The sequence below is a fragment of the Psittacula echo genome, assembly GCF_963264785.1.
Source record: "Psittacula echo genome assembly, chromosome: 3".
In the NCBI taxonomy this organism is placed as follows: Eukaryota; Metazoa; Chordata; class Aves; order Psittaciformes; family Psittacidae; genus Psittacula; species Psittacula echo.
In genome coordinates, this window is record NC_137736.1 from 125,235,752 (window position 1) to 125,255,466 (window position 19,715).

General features: G+C 43.9%; 1 protein-coding gene across 1 annotated transcript; it reads left to right on the forward strand.

Moving 5' to 3' along the window:
- Nucleotides 1–12,807, forward strand: THAP12 (THAP domain containing 12). Its single transcript, XM_080613208.1, has 5 exons — nucleotides 1–200; nucleotides 6,079–6,199; nucleotides 7,975–8,082; nucleotides 9,645–9,681; nucleotides 9,962–12,807. The coding sequence occupies exons 1-5, from the start codon at nucleotides 112–114 to the stop codon at nucleotides 11,908–11,910; spliced, it is 2,304 nt and encodes a 767-aa protein (XP_080469334.1). The 5' UTR covers nucleotides 1–111; the 3' UTR covers nucleotides 11,911–12,807.
- The last annotated feature ends 6,908 nt before the right edge of the window (nucleotides 12,808–19,715 follow it).

A 19,715-nucleotide genomic window follows, 5' to 3' on the forward strand; every position in this document is an offset into this window, starting at 1 on the left:
TTCCTTCCTGCCTCCCTCCCTCCCCCCCGTCCTCCTCCTCCCCACATACACCCCCCCTTCCCTCCCCTCCCTCCGGCATTTAAAGGGGCAGCGGCGCCAACCCGCGGGACCATGCCGAACTTCTGCGCGGCTCCCAACTGCACCCGCAAGAGCACCCAGTCCGACCTCGCCTTCTTCCGCTTCCCCCGGGACCCCGTCAGGTGAGGCCGCACCCGGGCACTGCCGCCGCCTCAGGAAGGCAGCCCGCGATGCAGCGCGTTGAGAGTGCTCGCTTCTCCCCTCAGGCCGCTCTCCCTGAGCACACCCCGCGGCGGGGAGGTGCCTCCCTCCTTCCTTCCCTCTTTTCGCGCCTCCTCACCTCAGCTTGGAGCTCCCCACTCACAGCTGCCGCCTTCTCCCGGCAAAGGCCGCTGCTCGCTGTGGTGCCGGCGGGGCGGGACCCTACGGGCCGCGGCGGGGAGGCGGGCGGGCGCTGCGCATGCGCTGCCGGGGCCTCCGCTTTGCCCACCCCCGGGTGGGGAGGCCCTGTGGGGTTTGTGGGAGTGATGGTGGGTGACTGGCCCTGAGGGGAGTGAGGGGTCCGATGGGCCATGGAGGGAGCTGGGGGGCTGCCCGGCCTTGAGGGGAGCGGGGGGCTGAGGGGCTGCCTGGTTGTGCAGGGGAGTTGAGGGGTTGCCTGGCTATGAAGGAGTGTCAGGCTATGGGGGCTGCCTGGCTGTGAGGGGTGTGGGAGGGTGTATGGGGTTGCATGTCTGTTAGGTCTGTGGGGCAGCAATGGGATGGATGTATGGCTGTTGGAGGTGTGGGGCAGCTGGAGGGGTGTGGGAGCAATAGGTTGAGGCTGGGGAGCCTGTGCTTGTGGGGAGCCCAGCGCTGGCACAGGGGTGGAAATCTGTCAGTGTGTATTGAAGTGATGTGGTGCTGGACAATGAGATATGTGCGTAACAACAGGACACCAGTGTGACAGGCAGCTGTCACAGGATTACAAGGATGATGGCTAGTGGTAAAGCATCATGAGCAACAGCAGAAGTGATGGGGTATTCAAGCTCCCAGTGAGTGAAAAGAAGGGATGGTGCACTGATAGGGCAAGAAGTGTGTGAGTGAGAGGCCACAGAAAATAAATCATGCACTTAGACACAGAAACCATTATGAGAAGTTCATCTTTAAATCTAGATAATGCTCCTAAAATCATTTGACATGCTTGTCACAGTTTTGGAAGATGCATAAGTGCTAGAGCAATACCACTTATCTCTTTCCTAACAGCAGGTAATAAGGGCTGAAATTACTTGATGTTTTATATATACCTATTTATATATGTATTATAGAATCATAGAATAGGGTTGGAAAGGACCTTAAGATCATCCAGTTCCAACCCCCCTGCCATGGGCAGGGACACCTCACACTAAACCATGGCACCCAAGGCTCTGCCCAACCTGGCCTTGAACACCGCCAGGGATGGAGCATTCACAACCTCCCTGGGCAACCCATTCCAGTGCCTCAGCACCCTCTCAGTAAAGAATTTCTTCCTTAGATCCAATCTAAACTTCCCCTGTTTCAGTTCTAACCTGTTACCCCTTGTTCTATCACTACAGTCCCTAGTGCAGAGTCCCTCTCCAGCATCCTTATAGGCCTCCTTCAGACACTGGAAGCTGCTCTGAGGTCTCCACGCAGCTTCTCTTCTCCAGGCTCAACAGCCCCAACTTTCTCAGCCTGGCTCCATACAGGAGGTGCTCCAGCCCCTGCTCATCCTCGTGGCCTCCTCTGGACTTGTTCCAACAGCTCCATGTCCTTTTTATGTTGAGGACACCAGAACTGCACACAATGCTCCAAGTGAGGTCTCCCGAGAGCAGAGCAGAGGGGCAGGATCACCTCCTTCGACCTGCTGGTCACGCTCCTCTTGATGCAGCCCAGGATACGGTTGCTTTCTGGGCTGCGAGCGCACACTGCAGCCGGCTCATGTTCATTTTCTCATCGACCAACACCCCCAAGTCCTTCTCTGCAGGACTGCTCTGAATCTCTTCTCTGCCCAGTCCGTAGCTGTGCCTAGGATTGCTCTGACCTAGGTATAGAATGTATATATATACACACACATACCATATATATATTGCTTCCTTGAAGCTGCTTGACCTGGTTTCCAGAAAATTGCAAAACCCATGGGAATGGTGGGTATATAGTTTTTTCTAAGAAAAAAGTTCCCTGTAACTGATTTTGAATGAAGATATAGAAGCTTGTGTTAAGTAGTAGCTGCTGCTTAAAGCTGTGTTTTCTGATGTGTCATCAGGCTCTCCTGAGTGAACGTGATGCCTGTGTTAAAGCTGGAGTAACCAGACAGCTTTCTGATGCCCAGACGTGCTAGGTTTTACAGTACAAACCCTATTATATATGTTTATGCTTTTAATGAAAACAGAAATAAAAATAGTTGATTACCCACTCTTAATCTTTGATAGAATCCCAGACTGGTTGTGTTGGAAGGGACCTTAAAGCTCATCCAATTCCAACCCCTGCCACGGGCAGGGACCCCTTCCACTAGAGCAGCTTGCTCCAAGCCCCTGTGTCCAACCTGGCCTTGAACACTGCCAGGGATGGGGCAGCCACAGCTCCTTTGGGCACTCTGTGCCAGCGCCTCAGCACTCTCACAGGGAAGAACTTCTGCCTAATGTCTAATCTGAACCTACCCTCTCAGTTTAAAACCATTTCCCGTGTCCTGTCACTCTCTATATGTATGTCCTGCTTCATTTGTATTATTTGCTCCCAGAATTGTCTCATTGCACTTTCCATCCTGTGAGTTGGAGGAACAATTGCAATTTGTGTGAAATGGAAGAGCTTTGGTGCTGTCTGAACTTAGTCTGATTTGTAAGGAGTCCATGCTGTAATATCTGAGTCCTGTCTAGTTGGTCAATATATGAAAATCCATTGTTTAAAGAAAATACCCCTTTCAAATGAAAATTTTTCTGTCGAAAGACATCTTGAGTGAATGTTTCCCATGGTAGCAATACAGTGATTTATTAAAAAGAGTGCAGGTAATTAAACAACACACTAATTGTAGAGGTTGGGGTTTCTTTTGAACAGCATTTCAGAATTAGAATACTACTACTTTTAACCACCACTTGTGTAAGTTTAGAAATAATAATTATTTGGAAGAAAAACCCAATGTATTTTAACTACAGTGAGTTGGAACAACATAGGTTTATGGATGCTTCATCTGCAAGCATTAAAGTGGATCAGAGACATGATTCTAAGTACTGGCTTATATTTCTACAGTGTGTGAGTATGATTTCTTCACTTCATAATCCCCTTAAAGTAGTTTAGGCTAATACAGCTGATGTTGCTGTAACAGAATAATAGAAAATAGAGTTAAAATTGACCCTGAAGGATTATCTAGACCTTTCCACTGTCCAAAGGAAGGATAAGCTACACCTAAACTGTTTCTAGTCTTAGTTCTGCTCTTAAAAGACACGAAATGACAAAGGTGATACTCTTAAGTTCTCTACAAGTACCCACCCATATCTTACACCTTTCTCATTTAAACCTATGTTAAAATATCCAAAGTTGATTATATAGTCTATTTTAACAATAGCATTTAAATATTGATAAATGCAGCTCTCTGGCTTTGTGGACTGGAGAATGTTAGTGATTTATTCTCCAGTTTGAACTGCAGCAGTTATCTGCAGTTGTAAATGACGATGTGTTGCATGTGCTTCTCCCAGTCGTAGAAACCTTTCACTGTTACAGGTCAAACTGGTCGTGAGCAAAGTACTTTATGCCAAAAACGTGTTGTTTGCACTCATTAACTTCCAGTGAGAAAGTCGAGAATAATCATAGAATCATAGAATAGTTAGGGTTGGAAAGGACCTTAAGATCATCTACTAAATCAGTAGTTGTGTCCATGTGAAGGTTTTTACTCATCTGTATTGTATGTTATCAACTGTTTACTTACAGCTGTTGTAAAGTGGTGGCTCTGTGATACCATGAGGTGTAAGGAAGTGCATTATTTTTGCAGGCTTATAGGAACCTCAGGGATCATCTGGTCCAACCTTTCCAGGCACAGCATGACCTAGACTAGATGGCCCAGCACCCTGTCCAGCCCAGTTTTAACAGTGCCCAATGCTGGGGAGTCACCACTTCCCTGGGGAGATTATTCCAGTGACTGGTTGTTCTCACTCGGAGAAATTTCTTTCTTGTGTCCAGTGGGAATCTCCCCAGGAGTAACTTGTGCCCATCACCCCTTGTCTTTTCCATGGGACTCCTTGTAAAAAGGGAGTCTCCATCATCTTTGTAGCCACCCTTTAAATATTGGCACATGGGGATAAGGTCTCCCCTGAGCCTTCTTTTCTCCAGCTGAACAGTCCCAGCTCTCTCAGCCTTTCTTCAAACGCTGGCCAGGCCTTGGATCATCTTTGTGGCCCCTTCTCTGGACCCTCTCCAGCCCATCCACATCTTTTTTGTGCAGCAGGACCAAAACAGAAAACAGTATTCCAGGGGTGGCCTGACAAGCACTGAGTAAAGTGGGACAGGGACATCTTTATCTCTGCTGGTGATGTCCTTGTTGATGTTCCCAAGCAGCCTGTTGGGTTTCTTTGCTGCAGCTGCTCACTGTTCACTCCTATTGAGGAAGGAAATGACTTTTTCTTTTCAACTTCTGAATAGAGATATTGGTAGCTGCTGGAGTCTTGTGCAGTGAATATATAAATGAACAAATAAAATAGCAGATAAGTTTTGCTGGAGTAGCTGTGCATAATCAGTCTTGTGTGGTGTTGCGCAAAAATCCATAGCAAGAAAGTGATTGTATAGATCCTGTTGAGGAAAATAAGAGCTGACTAATGCATTTGCATCAGTTACTGCAAGTGGTTTGCTCACCAGAGGAAACAGTATTTTTCATATCTAAAAAGAGCCCCTGTTAGAGAAAATGTTTAATTAGCTTTGTGTTATATCTCAGAGAACTTATCCAAAGCAAAAGTAAATGTAAAAATATGCATCTAAGGAAAACTACGGGCATGTGAGCACTGTCTGTAGAATCATAGAATGGTTTTGGTTGTAAAGGACCTGAAGATCATCCAGTTCCAACCCCCTGCCATGAGCAGGGACACCTCACACTAAACCATGGCACCCAAGGCTCTGTCCAGCCTGGCCTTGAACACTGCCAGGGATGGAGCATTTACCACTTCTCTGGGCAACCTGTCCTGTGGCTTCACCACCCTCACAGGGAAGAGCTTCCTTATATCTAACCTGAACTTCCCCTGTTTTAGTTTGAACCCATGACCGCTTGTCCTTTCGCTACAGTCTCTGATGAAGAGTCCCTCTCCAGCATCCTCCTAGGCCCCTTTCAGATATTGGGAGGGTACTATGAGGTTTCCATGCACCCTTCTCTTTTATTTTTGTTAAAATTTTGAATTTCACTGTTTAAATCTAGTCTGAACTCCCCGGTGACCACAATAAATGGTAAATGCTGTATTTTGGGGGGAGGCAGAGAAGACAACAATTTTAATAGCCTTTGAAAACTTTATGACTTCAGTCTACAAGATCATCTTTATCTTTTTCTTTAAGGATTGAATTAATGAGAATTAAATGGTCAGGTTTCATGAACAGTCTGGTGTGTGTGAGACAAAGGCAAGAATACAGAATCCTAGAATCATAGAATAGTTTGGGTTGGAAAGGACCTTAATATCATCCAGCTCCAACCCTCCTGCTGTGGGCAGAGACACCTCGCACTAGACCCTGTCGGCCAAGGCTCTGTCCAGCCTGGCCTTGAACACTGCCGGGGATGGAGCATTCACCACTTCTCTGGGCATCCTGTGCCAGTGCCTCACCACTCTCACAGTGAAGAACTTCTCCCTTATATCTAACCTGAATATTTAGATTAAGGGAAAAGATTCCTTAATTTGCTGGGGTGGTGTTAAGTGGTGAGCAAAAGGAGAAAACGAGCTTTCTAGTAGATTTGCTGGTATGTTATGACAGAAGGTATACAGAACTCTCCTGTGAAGGGCAGGGCTCCCCTCACTCCAGTTCTGAATACAGTTTGAAGTCGTGGAAGCTTTTGTTTTATCTTAAAAACAAGCTACTTCTTTTGCTTATGTGCAGGTGTCAAAGATGGGTAGAGAATTGTCGAAGGGCAGATTTAGAAGATAAAACTCCAGATCAACTCAACAAGCATTACAGGTTGTGTGCTAAACATTTTGAGACTTCTATGATATGCAGAAGTGTAAGTAAAAACAAGCTCTTGTTTGTAGCATCTTGCAAAGTGTGACTGATGATTTTGATCAGAATGCTTATTTTAATCTTTGACTCCCTGAGTAACTGGTCCCTGGGAAAATCAATCCCTTAGCCTTAACTGCGATCCTTGTCATGGTCCAGGGCATCACCCAGACTCTCAGATGCTGGCACAAAGGATGAGGTGGAAATGAACAGTCAGAGAGAAAAGGAGAGCTGCTTCTGCTGTTTTAATATGTTTGTGGAGCACTGGTCTTCATAGAATCATAGAATAGTTTGGGTTGGAAAGGATCTTAAGTCCTTTTAAGTTCCAACCCCCCTGCCATGGGCAGGAACACCTCACACTAAACCATGCCACCCAAGGATCTGTCCAGCCTGGCCTTGAACACCACTACGGGTCTTTCTTCATGTTAAGCAGTGCTCACTTTATTACATAAATTTATTATATATAAGCATGTAAGTTTGGATAACTGGTGTTACTGCAGTGTATACACAGTGTTACTTGGTAAAGTTACACTCTTGTGGCCAAGAGCTTTGAACATTCTTTGCCTCTGTCAAGCTTTTGGTTCCTGTTATGTTTTATCCAGCTAAAATCATGGCACTGTTTCCTGTTGATGAAATTAGAGCTTTCAGTTCTTCTTGTTGATTTTAACAGCTGAGTTTCACTCTGATACTTATGCAAAATCAGTCTTTTAGTTCCAAAGGGTAATTCAAATGCACAGGTGAGACTCTGAGCTCCTGGTGGTATTAGGTGTTGATAGGGTCTCTGATTAGCCAGCACCCCAGAAACAAGCACATGAATACTGGGAGTAGTTAATCTGAAATGAAGCCTAATGAAACTCTGCTTATTTAAAATGTGCTTCAGTCTAATGGCAGGTGGAAATGTCATCAGTTAAGTTTTTGTACTTGCTGAAATCAGCCAGTTTAGACATCATACATTTACAGTATATCCAAAATACAAATTTTTACTTAAAGTGTTATCATTTAACCGCTAGAAACCTTTACATGGCCATCTAAGAGTCTTTTCTTCTTCCTGCTCATTTGACAGGTAAGTTTTCCTTCAGTATGATCTTCCACAGTCGTGTTTTGTGCAATAAGTGATAAAAACGAGCACAACAGTAACAAAATGTTTTCTTTCTGATAAATAAGTATCTTTTTATCCAGAATGTATATTTTTAACAAAATCATACTATTGCAGCCAGTTAAAATTAATGCATTTGGGGTCTATGATGTGAAGATAATGGAGAGGAAAAGGTGTTTGTGGTTTGGGTTGGGGTTTTCTTTAGTATCTCTCTTCTCATTTCCAGTGTTCTCTTGATGTCACAGAATCACAGAATGGTTTGGGTTGGAAAGGACCTTAAGAACATCCAGTTCCAACCCCCTGCCATGGGCAGGGATGCCTCACACTAGACCACGTCACCCAAGGCCCTGTCCAACCCAGCCTTGAACCCTGCCAGGGATGGACCATTTACCACTTCTTTGGGCAACCTGTGCCAGGGCATCACCACCCTGACAGGGAAGAACTTCTTCCTTATATCTAACCTAAACTTCCTCTGTTTCAGTTTAAACCCATTCCCCCTTGTCCTATTCCCGAAATGTGAACTGCGTAGCGTATTTTTCTGTGTGTTTTGGAACATCAGAAAGTGAAAGTACTTTAAAAAGAGGGGGAAAAAAGGACACAGCACCTGAAATTCTGTGGTTATTTTCTGTTCACACAGTAAGAATTTCCCAAAGAAATCCCTAATCTGGACATCTGTCTTCTTACAGAGCCCTTACAGAACGGTTTTACGGGATAACGCTGTGCCAACCATATTTGATCTCACAAGTCACCTGAACAATCCCCACAGCAGACACAGGAAAAGGATAAAAGAGCTGGTAAGTTTTTCATGTAACATTTATGATTATTATTACTTTTAATATTAAAACAATAAAGGCAAGTAAATTCATGTGAAACTGTTACACAGAAGTGTTAAAGAATATCACAGAATCACAGAATGGTTTGGGTTGCAAAGAACCTTAAGATCATCCAGTTCCAAACCCCTGCCATGTTAGCACTTGAGTGCATTTTCTGGACTGCCTATTCTAATATCTTTTTGCTGGTTATAAATCAAATGCCCAAATATTATGCTGTTGTAAATTTTATCTACAAAGGAAGGTTTAATGAAATAATCTGGAAAATGAAATACGTTTATCCAGAGCTCATTCTGTCTTCCATAGAATGTGCATAGCTTCCTTTTGCTTGTTATTACAGCTCTGAATACAACTTATGCATGGTACCCTGAAATTCTTGCTACATATTGATTGTGATCTTCAGTTCACCCATTATGTCTGTACCAATTCAGATATATTTGTTTTACCTTGTTTACGGAGAAGATGATCCATGTAGAAAATCAAGGTCAAGAAGTTTCTTGTGGAACTGTGGCTTGTCAATACCTCTTTTGTGTCATTTATAGACAGAGTGTCTCTAGGTCTCTGTGGTTATAAGTATACTGACAGTTAAGAGGAATTCAACTCCTAAATTCTGCTTTTATGTTGGAAAGTTACAGATAACTTCGAAGTATTTCTTCATGAATCTGGGGCCCCCAACATAAGAAGGACATGGACCTTTTTCAGTGAGCTCAGGGGAGGCCACAAAGATCACGAGGGCTGGAGCTCCTCTCCTATGGAGCCAGGCTGAGAGAGCTGGGCTTGTTCAGCTTGGAGAAGGCTCCTTAAGGGGAGACTGTAGAGGAGCTCCCAGTGCCTAAAGGGGCTGCAAGAAAGCTGGAGGGGGAATTTGGACATGGGCCTGTAGGGACAGGACAAGGGGGAATGGCTTTAACCTGCCAGAGGGGAGGTTGAGATGAGCTCTTAGGCAGAAGTTCTTCCCTGTGAGGGTGCTGAGGCGCTGGCACAGGGTGCCCAGAGAAGCTGTGGCTGCCCCATCCCTGGCAGTGTTCAAGGTCAGGTTGGACACAGGGGCTTGGAGCAAGCCGCTCTAGTGGAAGGTGTCCCTGCCCGTGGCAGGGGTTGGAACTGGATGAGTTTTAAGGTCCCTTCTAACACAAAGCATTCTGTAAATTTGATTCAGTGTGTTTATTGACTGAAAATAGAGCTAAAGATGGTTCTGTATCCTGACAGTGCACGTTCGTATTGAAACAGCATTCTTTAATGGAGTGTATTTCCTAATAATTATATAGCACATATTGAACAAACTCCTAATAGAAGCATGGGAATCTTAGTAGTAGTAGCAAACTGCTCTCATTGAGTTTGCAAATACATGCCATGGTAGCAGTAAACTGCCTGAAGAAACCTTCTTTTCTTCAACCTTCTAGCACTTATTAACACTTTTAAAATGGTCTCACCTACAATATTTATATCAGATCTTGATGTGTTTTAATATTTTAAGCTTATGTTCTAGACATTATCATCAACACAAGTTTTGTTTTGTTTTTTAGACTGAAGATGAAATAAGAACACTGAAGCAACAGAAGAGTAAGTGGCCCAAATAACTGAGTTCATACAAACCTTTTTCACTAAGGCTGACAAGGTAATGCAGGATGCACAACTGTAAGTTTATATATATCAGGAGGATAATTGAGTTCCTGCCTGATTCAAAGAGTCAGCCTAAACTGTTTCTGAAATACCTACTGACTTTTAAACTGGAAGCATTAGTTTCTAAACTCCGGTAACATAAAGCAAATGGGGATAGTAAGGGAAAGCAAATGTTATGTTTTATTCATGTTATTTTGACACAGTGTTTTATGTTTTGTAGTTGATGAACCTTTTGAACGGGAACAGGCAACTCAAGAATTGAATGAAAACAATGAACAAAACGTTGTCTCCGAGGAAGGAGGGGAAGAACAAGAGGAAAAAGCTGTCCCCTTAACACTGGAAGAAAGAGAAAACAAAGATTACCTTAAATCTTTGTTTGAAATATTGATCCTAATGGGTAAACAAAATATTCCTTTGGATGGCCATAATGTTGATGAGCTTCCAGAAGGTTTTTTTGCTTCTGATAACTTCCAGGCTCTACTGGAATATAGAATAAATTCTGGAGATGAAGTTCTGAGAAAGCGATTTGAGATGACTGCAGTCAACCTTGAGTATTGTTCAAAAACTCAGCAGAAACAAATGCTTGAGATCTGTGAAAACTGTGTTAGAGAAGAGACACTGAGGGAAGTAAGAGACTCGCGCTTCTTTTCTGTTGTCACCGATGAAGTAGTAGACATAGCAGGAGAGGAACATTTGCCTGTGTTGGTGAGATTTGTTGATGATTCTCATAATCTACGAGAAGAATTCATTGGGTTTTTACCATATGAGGCTGACCCTGAAATTTTAGCTGTTAAGTTCCACACGACTATTACTGAGAAGTGGGGTCTAAACATGGAGTACTGTCGAGGCCAAGCCTACATCGTCTCCAGTGGGTTTGCTTCTAAAATGAAAGTTGTGGCTACAAGACTCTTGGAAAAGTACCCACAAGCTGTGTTTACATTGTGTTCCTCGTGTGCCTTAAATGTTTGGCTGGCAAAATCTGTTCCTGTTGTTAGTGTTTCCATTGCGTTAGGAACAATCGAAGAGGTTTGCTGTCTTTTCAGCCAGTCTCCACAATTACTGGTAGAACTGGACAACACAATTTCTGTTCTTTTTCAGAACAACAAGGACAGGGGTAACGATCTGAAGGAGATCTGCCATTCCCAATGGACAGGCAGGCATGATATGTTTGAGGTTTTAGTGGACCTCCTGCAAGCATTGGTACTGTGCTTGGATGCGGTAGGCAGTGACTCATCTGTCAGGTGGACCAACTGCATTGCTGGTCGAGCATTTGTACTTTCAAGTGCTTTAACAGATTTTGACTTCATTGTCACTGTCGTCATTCTGAAAAACGTCCTCTCTTTTACAAGAGCATTCGGGAAAAATCTCCAAGGCCAAACATCAGATGTGTTCTTTGCAGCCAGCAGCTTGACAGCAGTGTTGCATTCTCTGAACGAAGTGATGGAGAATATCGAAGTTTACCACGAATTCTGGTTTGAGGAAGCAACAAATCTGGCTACCAGACTGGATGTACAAATTAAACTCCCGGGAAAGTTTCGTAGGGCACAACAAGGGAACTTCAGCGCTGAGGTAACGTCAGAAAACTACTACAAAGAAATCCTTAGTATCCCCACAGTGGAGCATATTATTCAAGAATTAAAAGATATATTCTCAGAACAACATTTAAAAGCTCTTAAGTGTTTGTCATTGGTGCCCTCAGTCATGGGGCAGCTCAAATTCAACACGTCTGAGGAGCATCACGCTGACATGTACAAAAATGACTTGCCTAATCCAGACACGCTTTCTGCTGAGCTTCACTGTTGGAGAATCAAGTGGAAGCACAGAGGAAAAGACATTGAACTCCCAGCTACTATTTATGAAGCACTTCACTTGCCTGACATCAAGTTTTTCCCTAACGTTTATGCGTTGCTTAAAGTCTTGTGCATACTTCCAGTGATGAAGGTGGAGAATGAGAAGTACGAAATGGGACGAAAGCGCTTAAAGGCCTACCTGAAAAACACCTTGACAACACAAAGGTCAAGCAACTTAGCTTTGCTGAATATAAACTTTGACATAAAACATGACTTAGATTTAATGGTGGACACCTACATTAAACTCTATCCCTATAAAGCGGACTTTCAAGAAGGCTTTACTCCCTCAAACAATTCTGAAGTAACAGGAGATGCTTAATTTTTTTAAGCTCTACCCAAGCTGTTCAAACAGCTTTTAATTAAGTTTCAACTCTGAGGGGAAAAACCTGAAATCTCAAATCGCTGCAATTGTGTTCCCATTTTAGGTCTTAGACTGAAGCAGTCAGTCAGTGACCCAGATCATGGTTTGTTAGTCTGCATTAAATGTGCTGTGCGAACAAAATCAAGCCTGAAAACAAGCCCATGCTCTTGGCAAAGGTGCTGGTTAACTTAACTTAGGTGCTCATGTATGGCATCTTGGAAAAAATACCTTGTGGTGGTAAATCTGATGGGGCTGCTACATGTTTGCTCATGAGTTAGGATAAGAAAAAAACCATCCTCAAAATGCTAAAAAGAGTATTGACCATTTCAGATCTGTTACTTTAGGATTTTATTGTCTTGAAAACCTTTTTAAAGAGAAGTCTTTGTATATTTAAGTATCATTTTGGAGAGTGGATTCAGCTATGGCACGATCCCAGTGCTGTAGACTGCTCTCAGTGTAAAGAGAATGTCAGTGACATAGAGGTACGTTTATGGTTTCCTTGGAAGACTCAACCTCTTAAATCTCTTAATGACTGTTTACATTCCTTTATGTGAGGCACAAACCTTTTGTTTCTTTTAGGCTTTTAACAGGCATGGCAGGAGTATGGGAATTCCCAAAAGACACTAAAAACTTAACTTCGATTCCATTCAATCTGTTCTGTCCCGACTCTGACACAAACCCATGCATCTTCTCGTCTGTTTATTTGTAAATTCACCCAGGAAGGATTAAAATCAGCATTTGTTGTTTGTCTAGATGTAAGATTGAAAATATTGCTGTTATTTTTGGCAAGAAGGAAACATTTTTGTACAGTTTATTGCAATTGAAAATAAAATGTGAATTGCTTTTTACATAGTATTGGGTTTCTTAGTAAAGCTGTGCCTCTCTGAGAATGCGTATTCCTTTGTAAGGTACCTTTTCGTTTTGGCAGTTCTTTCCTCTGTTTTTTGCATTTCCAGTGAGTGGCTTTGTCTTAACACACAGGAAAATGTGACAGCACTTCTGATCTGCCAGGTTGGACAGAGCCTTGGGTGCCATGGTTTAGTGCGAGGTGTCCCTGCCCATGGCAGGAGGGTTGGAACTGGATGATCTTAAGGTCCTTTCCAACCCTAACTAGTCTATGATTCTATTTTGAGATAGCACTAAAAACAGTGCTTTTAATTGTGGGAGTCTGAACTGAAACAGACAGAAATAGATGAAATTTGGAATGGTTGAGAAGTTAAGCTTTGCAGCTCTCCTGATGCATGCCAGTTTTGTAACTTTACAGTTCTCCTTTTATGGACTTCCCAGTTGCAGTGGGAATGGCTTCGAGAAACAGAAAATTGTCTGATTGTCTGAACTGTGCCAAATACAGTTCTTAATGTTTTAATGCAGTCAAACAATAAGAATAAACTTGAAAACAACCTTAGAGCAGGTCCCAGTGCCTAAAGGGGCTACAGGAAACCTAGAAGAGGGGCTTTGGGCAAAGGCCTATAGAGACAGGCCAAGGGGAATGGCTTTAACCTGCCAGAGGGGAAACTGGGATGAGCTCTTAGGCAGAAGCTCTTCCCTGGGAGGGTGCTGAGGCACTGGCTCAGGGTGCCCAGAGAAGCTGTGGCTGCCCCATCCCTGGCAGTGTTCAAGGCCAGGTTGGACACAGGGGCTTGTACGTGTTTTCTGGCATGCTTCCATGTTAATGCAATTGTTGCCTCAATCAGTAAAAAGTGTTTTAGCTAATAGCTTGCTTTGTTCTTAGTATATGAAAACAGCCCAAATTTGTGTCAATGCTATTAAAAAGTGCATTTTTTTTTAAAATTTGAATTAATATGGAAAATTGTCTTTTACTCAATTACGGATTTAGTAAAACCAACAAGTAAATCTTTCTTATCCTGAGAAGGTCTGTGAGTTTCCGTGTGAGGTGCTTGTGACCTCAGTGAAGTTGGGTTAGAGGCATAATCAGAGAAAGAGATTGATAGCCAGTGCTGTATAATTGGCCACAAGAGGTAAAGACTGCTTTCTGACTCTGTAAATGAGATCTTTTTTGAAGAGAGGCTGAGAAAGTTGGGGCTGTTGAGCCTGGAGAAGAGAAGCTGCTTGGAGACCTCAGAGCAGCTTCCAGTGTCTGAAGGAGCCCTACAAGGATGCTGGAGAGGGATTCTTCATCAGGGACTGTAGCGGTAGGACAAGAGGTAATGGGTTCAAACTGAAATAGGGGAAGTTCAGGTTAGATATAAGGCAGAAGTTCTTTACTGAGAGGGTGCTGAGGTGCTGGCACAGGGTGCCCAGAGAAGCTGTGGCTGCCCCATCCCTGGCGGTGTTCATGGCCAGGTGGAACAGAGCCTTTGGCAACATGTGGAGCCTTGGTTTAGTGTGAGGTGTCCCTGCCCACAGCAAGGGGTTGGAACTGGATGATCTTAAGGTCCTTTCCAACCCAAACCATTCTATGATCCTATGGTTCTGTGACTTCCGGAGACAAATTGCAGAAGGGAAGTGCAGTCAAATGCTCCTTCAGCTTCTGAAGCATCTTCTGGAGCTCAGCTGAGATGCTCAGTCGTGACTGGCATTGCTAAATAGCTGCTCCAAGAGCTTAGATCACTTGGTGTGCTCAGTCATGTCACTGCCTTTCACAAAGATGCTCAGGTTGTCTGTAATCGATCAGAAGCTCTTATTTAGCCTGCTTGAGTTGTCCTGCTGGTGAGGAATGCCTCATTTGCTAGACATACCAGTGCATCACTTGGGAACCTGTAGTAGTGGTGGTTTGGTAGGAGGTGGAGGAACAAAGGAATAGCAGGTTGCAATGGGAAGTACCGTTTGAACTTGAGAGACTTGTGTGGAGGAAAACCATTTACTCAGACTATAGCAATTCCAGTCGTATTTCTGAGGGTGAAGAGAAAGGATGTGGCTGAAGTGGAATCCAGTAATACAATCTTAAAGAGAACACTATTGCTAGAGCAGGTCAGAGACTGACAGAGAAATGTCTGAAAATGGGACAAATACTGAAAATAAACTTTAATTCCCTTTTTTTTAAAACAGATTCTTGAGACAGAGGGAGTCACCATCTTACAGGTCCTGCCAGTTAAGGGCACTATGTGTTTTACTGTGTATCTGAGGTATTTATCTTGCTTTGACCTGGCTTGCTGGCACACTGTGTAGTGAAGCAATAGGTCTTTTTAAATGGTTTTAAGTACTGCTGCTAAGATACAACTGTAATGCAAGTGGATTTTCCTTACTGTGCTTTGTGAAAGGAAAGCTTGTTTTAACATACAAAATCCATTTCTTTCTTCCATGGACAGAATTCCTGTTAGAAATCACTGCTGCATCTTAAAGCAGCATGGAGCATTCTGTCTCCTGCAGTGTTACCTCTGTCACTGGCTGCAGAAACCTGGTACCTGCTGCTGTGGCTGCCAGGGTTCTGCTGGAAAGAAGAGAAGGACCAGAACCATGGAACGATTCAGGCTGCAGCCATCCTGCTCCCCTCATGCTCGGTTCTGTGCAGCGCTGCATATCTGTGTTGCCAGAAACCTCCCAATTACTCTGAGATGATTATGATAAATCTCTTCACTGGATCTGTTTCAAGGAACAGTTGCTAACCTGGAATAACAATAGGTGTTATACCATATTTGATAATTTCCAACCTCTAATGCACCCTACTTTCCCTAAGGAAAACAAAATTGCAGTCTCGCTGACACAGTAGAATCATAGAATAGTTTGGGTTGGAAAGGACCTTAAGATCATCCAGTTCCAACCCCCCTGCCATGGGCAGGGACACCTCCCACTAAACCATGGCACCCAGTAGTGAGCAATCAGCAGAAACAGTGGAGTTGGAAGTTTTTAGATCTGCAGCAGTTACAAAATACACTCATTATGAGTTTCATTTACTTTGCAAAATAGCACTGTTAATGGAATGTTCATTACAAGGGTGCTGAGGCGCTGGCCCAGGGTGCCCAGAGAAGCTGTGGCTGCCCCATCCCTGGCAGTGTTCAAGGCCAGGTTGGACACAGGGGCTTGGAGCAAGCTGCTCCAGTGGAAGGTGTCCCTGCCCGTGGCAGGGGTTGGAACTGGATGAGCTTTAAGGTCCTTTCCAACCCAACTCATTCTATGGTATAAGCCCTGCTGGGGTCCTGGTCTTCTCCATTTCCACCCACCTTAGCAGCCAGCTAAAGGCACGCTTGACCTCCTTTCTCTGCTGAGGGTGAATTTAAAGGTGAGTCATCTGTTTTATTAAATCAGAGGCCACTTCAAGGGCTGCAGTTGATTATGCCATGTGTTGTCCATATCCCTAAGTTTTGTGGAGAAATAGGATCCATATGGGCAGATCCTTACTGTTGATCACATCCCACTGAAGAACAGCCTTGGGTATCTGCCTGCAGAGATCAGACTTTGCAGGATTCAGGCCTTAACTCTTAATTTATAGCATTGAAGAGCTCTCAATGATAGGAAGGGATATGTAGGAGGTATGGAATAAAGTGGCTGGTGCTGAGACATGCATTTGCCCCCCAAGGAGCAAGGCTTGCTGCCTTCGCCTTGGTGCGAGGCTCTGTGCTCCAGGAATGAACAGGAATATCACGGTCTGGCCTGAATTCCTCCCTGGAGAAGGGAGAGACAGATGATGTCATTGTTGGAGTTGTTTAGACATCATGAAGGTACTCATTGAGATGAGAAAAATATGGGTTTAATTCCTTTTTTAATAATAAAATAGCAACAGAAAGCCCTGAGTGCCAGGAACCTCACTGAGAAAAGTCTTTGCACCCTGGAGAACTTCTCTTTGCTTATGAGTAAGCACTTCTGAAGTCACTTTTGGGTTCATTTTATATGTGTATCTATGTATTTAAAGTCTGCAAAACCAGACTAAGTCACTTGTTTGCCTTGTAGATGTCAAATTTGCTGAGCAATGCTTTGATTAAAAAGCACAACCAGAGTAAAAGGCACATGGCTTATTCCTGAGAGACTTTATCCACACCATACACAGCAACTCTTGAACCCTGTACCCTAAGATCCAAGTGCATAACTTAAATTAGGAAAAGATATTAGCTAATACATCCTGATTAGCTAATAGAAGCCCTGCAGAGAAGGACTTGGGAGTGTTGGTTGATGAGAAACTGAACATGAGCCGGCTGCAGTGTGCGCTTGCAGCCCAGAAAGCAACCGTATCCTGGGCTGCATCAAGAGCAGCGTGACCAGCAGGTCGAAGGAGGTGATCCTGCCCCTCTGCTCTGCTCTCGTGAGACCTCACTTGGAGCATTGTGTGCAGTTCTGGTGTCCTCAACATAAAAAGGACATGGAACTGTTGGAGCAAGTCCAGAGGAGGCCACGAGGATGATCAGGGGCTGGAGCAGCTCCTGTATGGAGCCAGGCTGAGAAAGTTGGGGCTGTTGAGCCTGGAGAAGAGAAGCTGCGTGGAGACCTCAGAGCAGCTTCCAGTATCTGAAGGGGGCTACAAGGATGCTGGGGATGGACTCTTCATCAGGGACTGTAGTGACAGGACAAGGGGTGATGGGTTCAAACTGAAACAGGGGAAGTTTAGATTGGATCTAAGGAAGAAATTCTTTACTGTGAGGGTGGTGAGGCACTGGAATGGGTTGCCCAGGGAGGTTGTGAATGCTCCATCCCTGGCAGTGTTCAAGGCCAGGTTGGGCACAGCCTTGGGTGCCATGGTTTAGTGTGAGGTGTCCCTGCCCATGGCAGGGGGTTGGAACTGGATGATCTTAAGGTCCTTTCCAACTCTAACTATTCTATGATTCTAAACCTACCTCCCATGTTTAAATCTAATTACGAGACATTAATACAGTCATTTCTTCATTTCCAGTATTATGAATATTTGCTGAAGTATTGTGATTCTTTCCCTGAGCTGAGCATTAGGGCTGCATTAGGATTTTCATTTACAGACAACTTGGAAGTATCCTATTACATGTAAGAGTTGTGCTAGGTCAGATAAAAACATCTCTTTGCATTCCTTGCTTGTCCCAGACCTGCTGTACTGTAGATGTTTCAATATGCTAAAGGCATGAAGAGTTATTATTGTGCAGATTTTGGGGGTTTTAGTGATATTTGAATATATCATAGCCTTTCCAGAATAACCACTTCTCCTGGGCGTGGAAAGAATTTGGGACCAGAGCTATAATATAATAGGTATTTTTGATTCAATAATAATTCAGAATAATGAAAAAAAGGTTTGTTTTATGTAAAAAGTCATAATCTGGTGTGAAACAGAATTTTATACATTTTTAATCCTCTCAAGATTAAATTGAAGACAAATGAAGGCAACCTTGTATAGGTTCAAACTGAAACAGGGGAAGTTCAGGTTAGATCATAGGAAGAGGTCCTTTACTGTGACCAGGTTGCCCAGGGAAGTGGTGAATGCTCCATCCCTGGCAGTGTTCAAGGCCAGGTTGGACAGAGCCTTGGGTGCCATGGTTTAGTGTGAGGTGTCCCTGCCCATGGCAGGGAGTTGAACTGAATGATCTTAAGGTCCTTTCCAACCCAAACCAGTCTGTGATTCTACGATATCATCAAACTAAAATACTCCATCTTAAAACCAGAGTTTCATTCATCCTGCATGAACCGCGCAGAAAACCAGAGCAATTCCCAGGCCATTTTCCCAGCTTACAGAAAGTTTCAGTTGGAAAACTTGGATGAATACTGTGTGAAATCATGGGCCTGTCCCACCCCAATCGAACTAATTTTCATAATAGATAAAAGCAAATTAAATCTTCCTTTTGCTTTCTTTTCCTTTTCGATCTATTAGATTGCTCATGTAATTATAGGGAGTGCACAGTGAGCAAAGCTTCTGGCTGGGGTTGGGGTGGTTTTTGCTTGCTTATCTATACAAGTAACAAGTGTTATGCAGCGGGGTGAGGAAAAGAATGTTTCTGGTGTTTGAACTACTTGGCATTCCTTCTGCATGTGGAATTAAAGTATGTGTTGCATTACAGAGCAGTCACCTTAGACTTGACCTTCTTACATTTCCTTCCTGTATGGAGAAAACAAAGCAAAGAACAAGCAAAACCATGTAACAGGAGAAAAGCTGCCACTACATTCCTCACTAGGAATGCAACGTGGGCAAATAATGTTTCTACACAGGTGAGATCCGAGGTAAATGCAGTATAATTGTGTATGTGCACATATCCTGGAGCCCTTGAGATCAGTGTGTTTCAGAACAGACTTTCCAGATGCTACGGTTCAAACCTGAGACGTTCTGGAGAGTTATCCCACATTTTAGTTGCCCAAAGAAGTTCTAAATGCTCCATCCCTGGCAGTGTTCAAGGCCAGGTTGGACAGAGCCTTGGGTGGCATGGTCTAGCGTGAGGCATCCCTGCCCATAGCAGAGATTTGGAACTGAGTGATCTTACGATTCTTTCCAACCCTAACTATTCTATGATTCAGTACCAGCTCAGCAGCACTAAGTGGGGAATTGTGGCTTTTTCAGCACTTCACTTGTGTCTCCTGCATAAACCCAATGTTCACGTGTTCATTGTGTGGTATGATTTCCTTGCCACTTCTCATGGCCACTTCTTATATTCATCTTGTGACAGATCAGCTCAAGCATTTGGCTAACTGTTCCTGAGCGCACAAGCTCACATGGATGTGACAAAGACTGGCATGTTCAGGCCTGTGCAAAGCCTGAGTGATTGCTGCTAAGCTGCCACTGATGGAGATGTCTTCTGGAAGTGGTTTCCCTCAGGATGCCATGACCTGCCTGTACCATCTCCGTGTGGGAGAGCGGAGCCAGCCCTGTGCCACTGAGATAAGAGAGGATGCACCACAGAGGGGGGCATGGAAGGACCAAA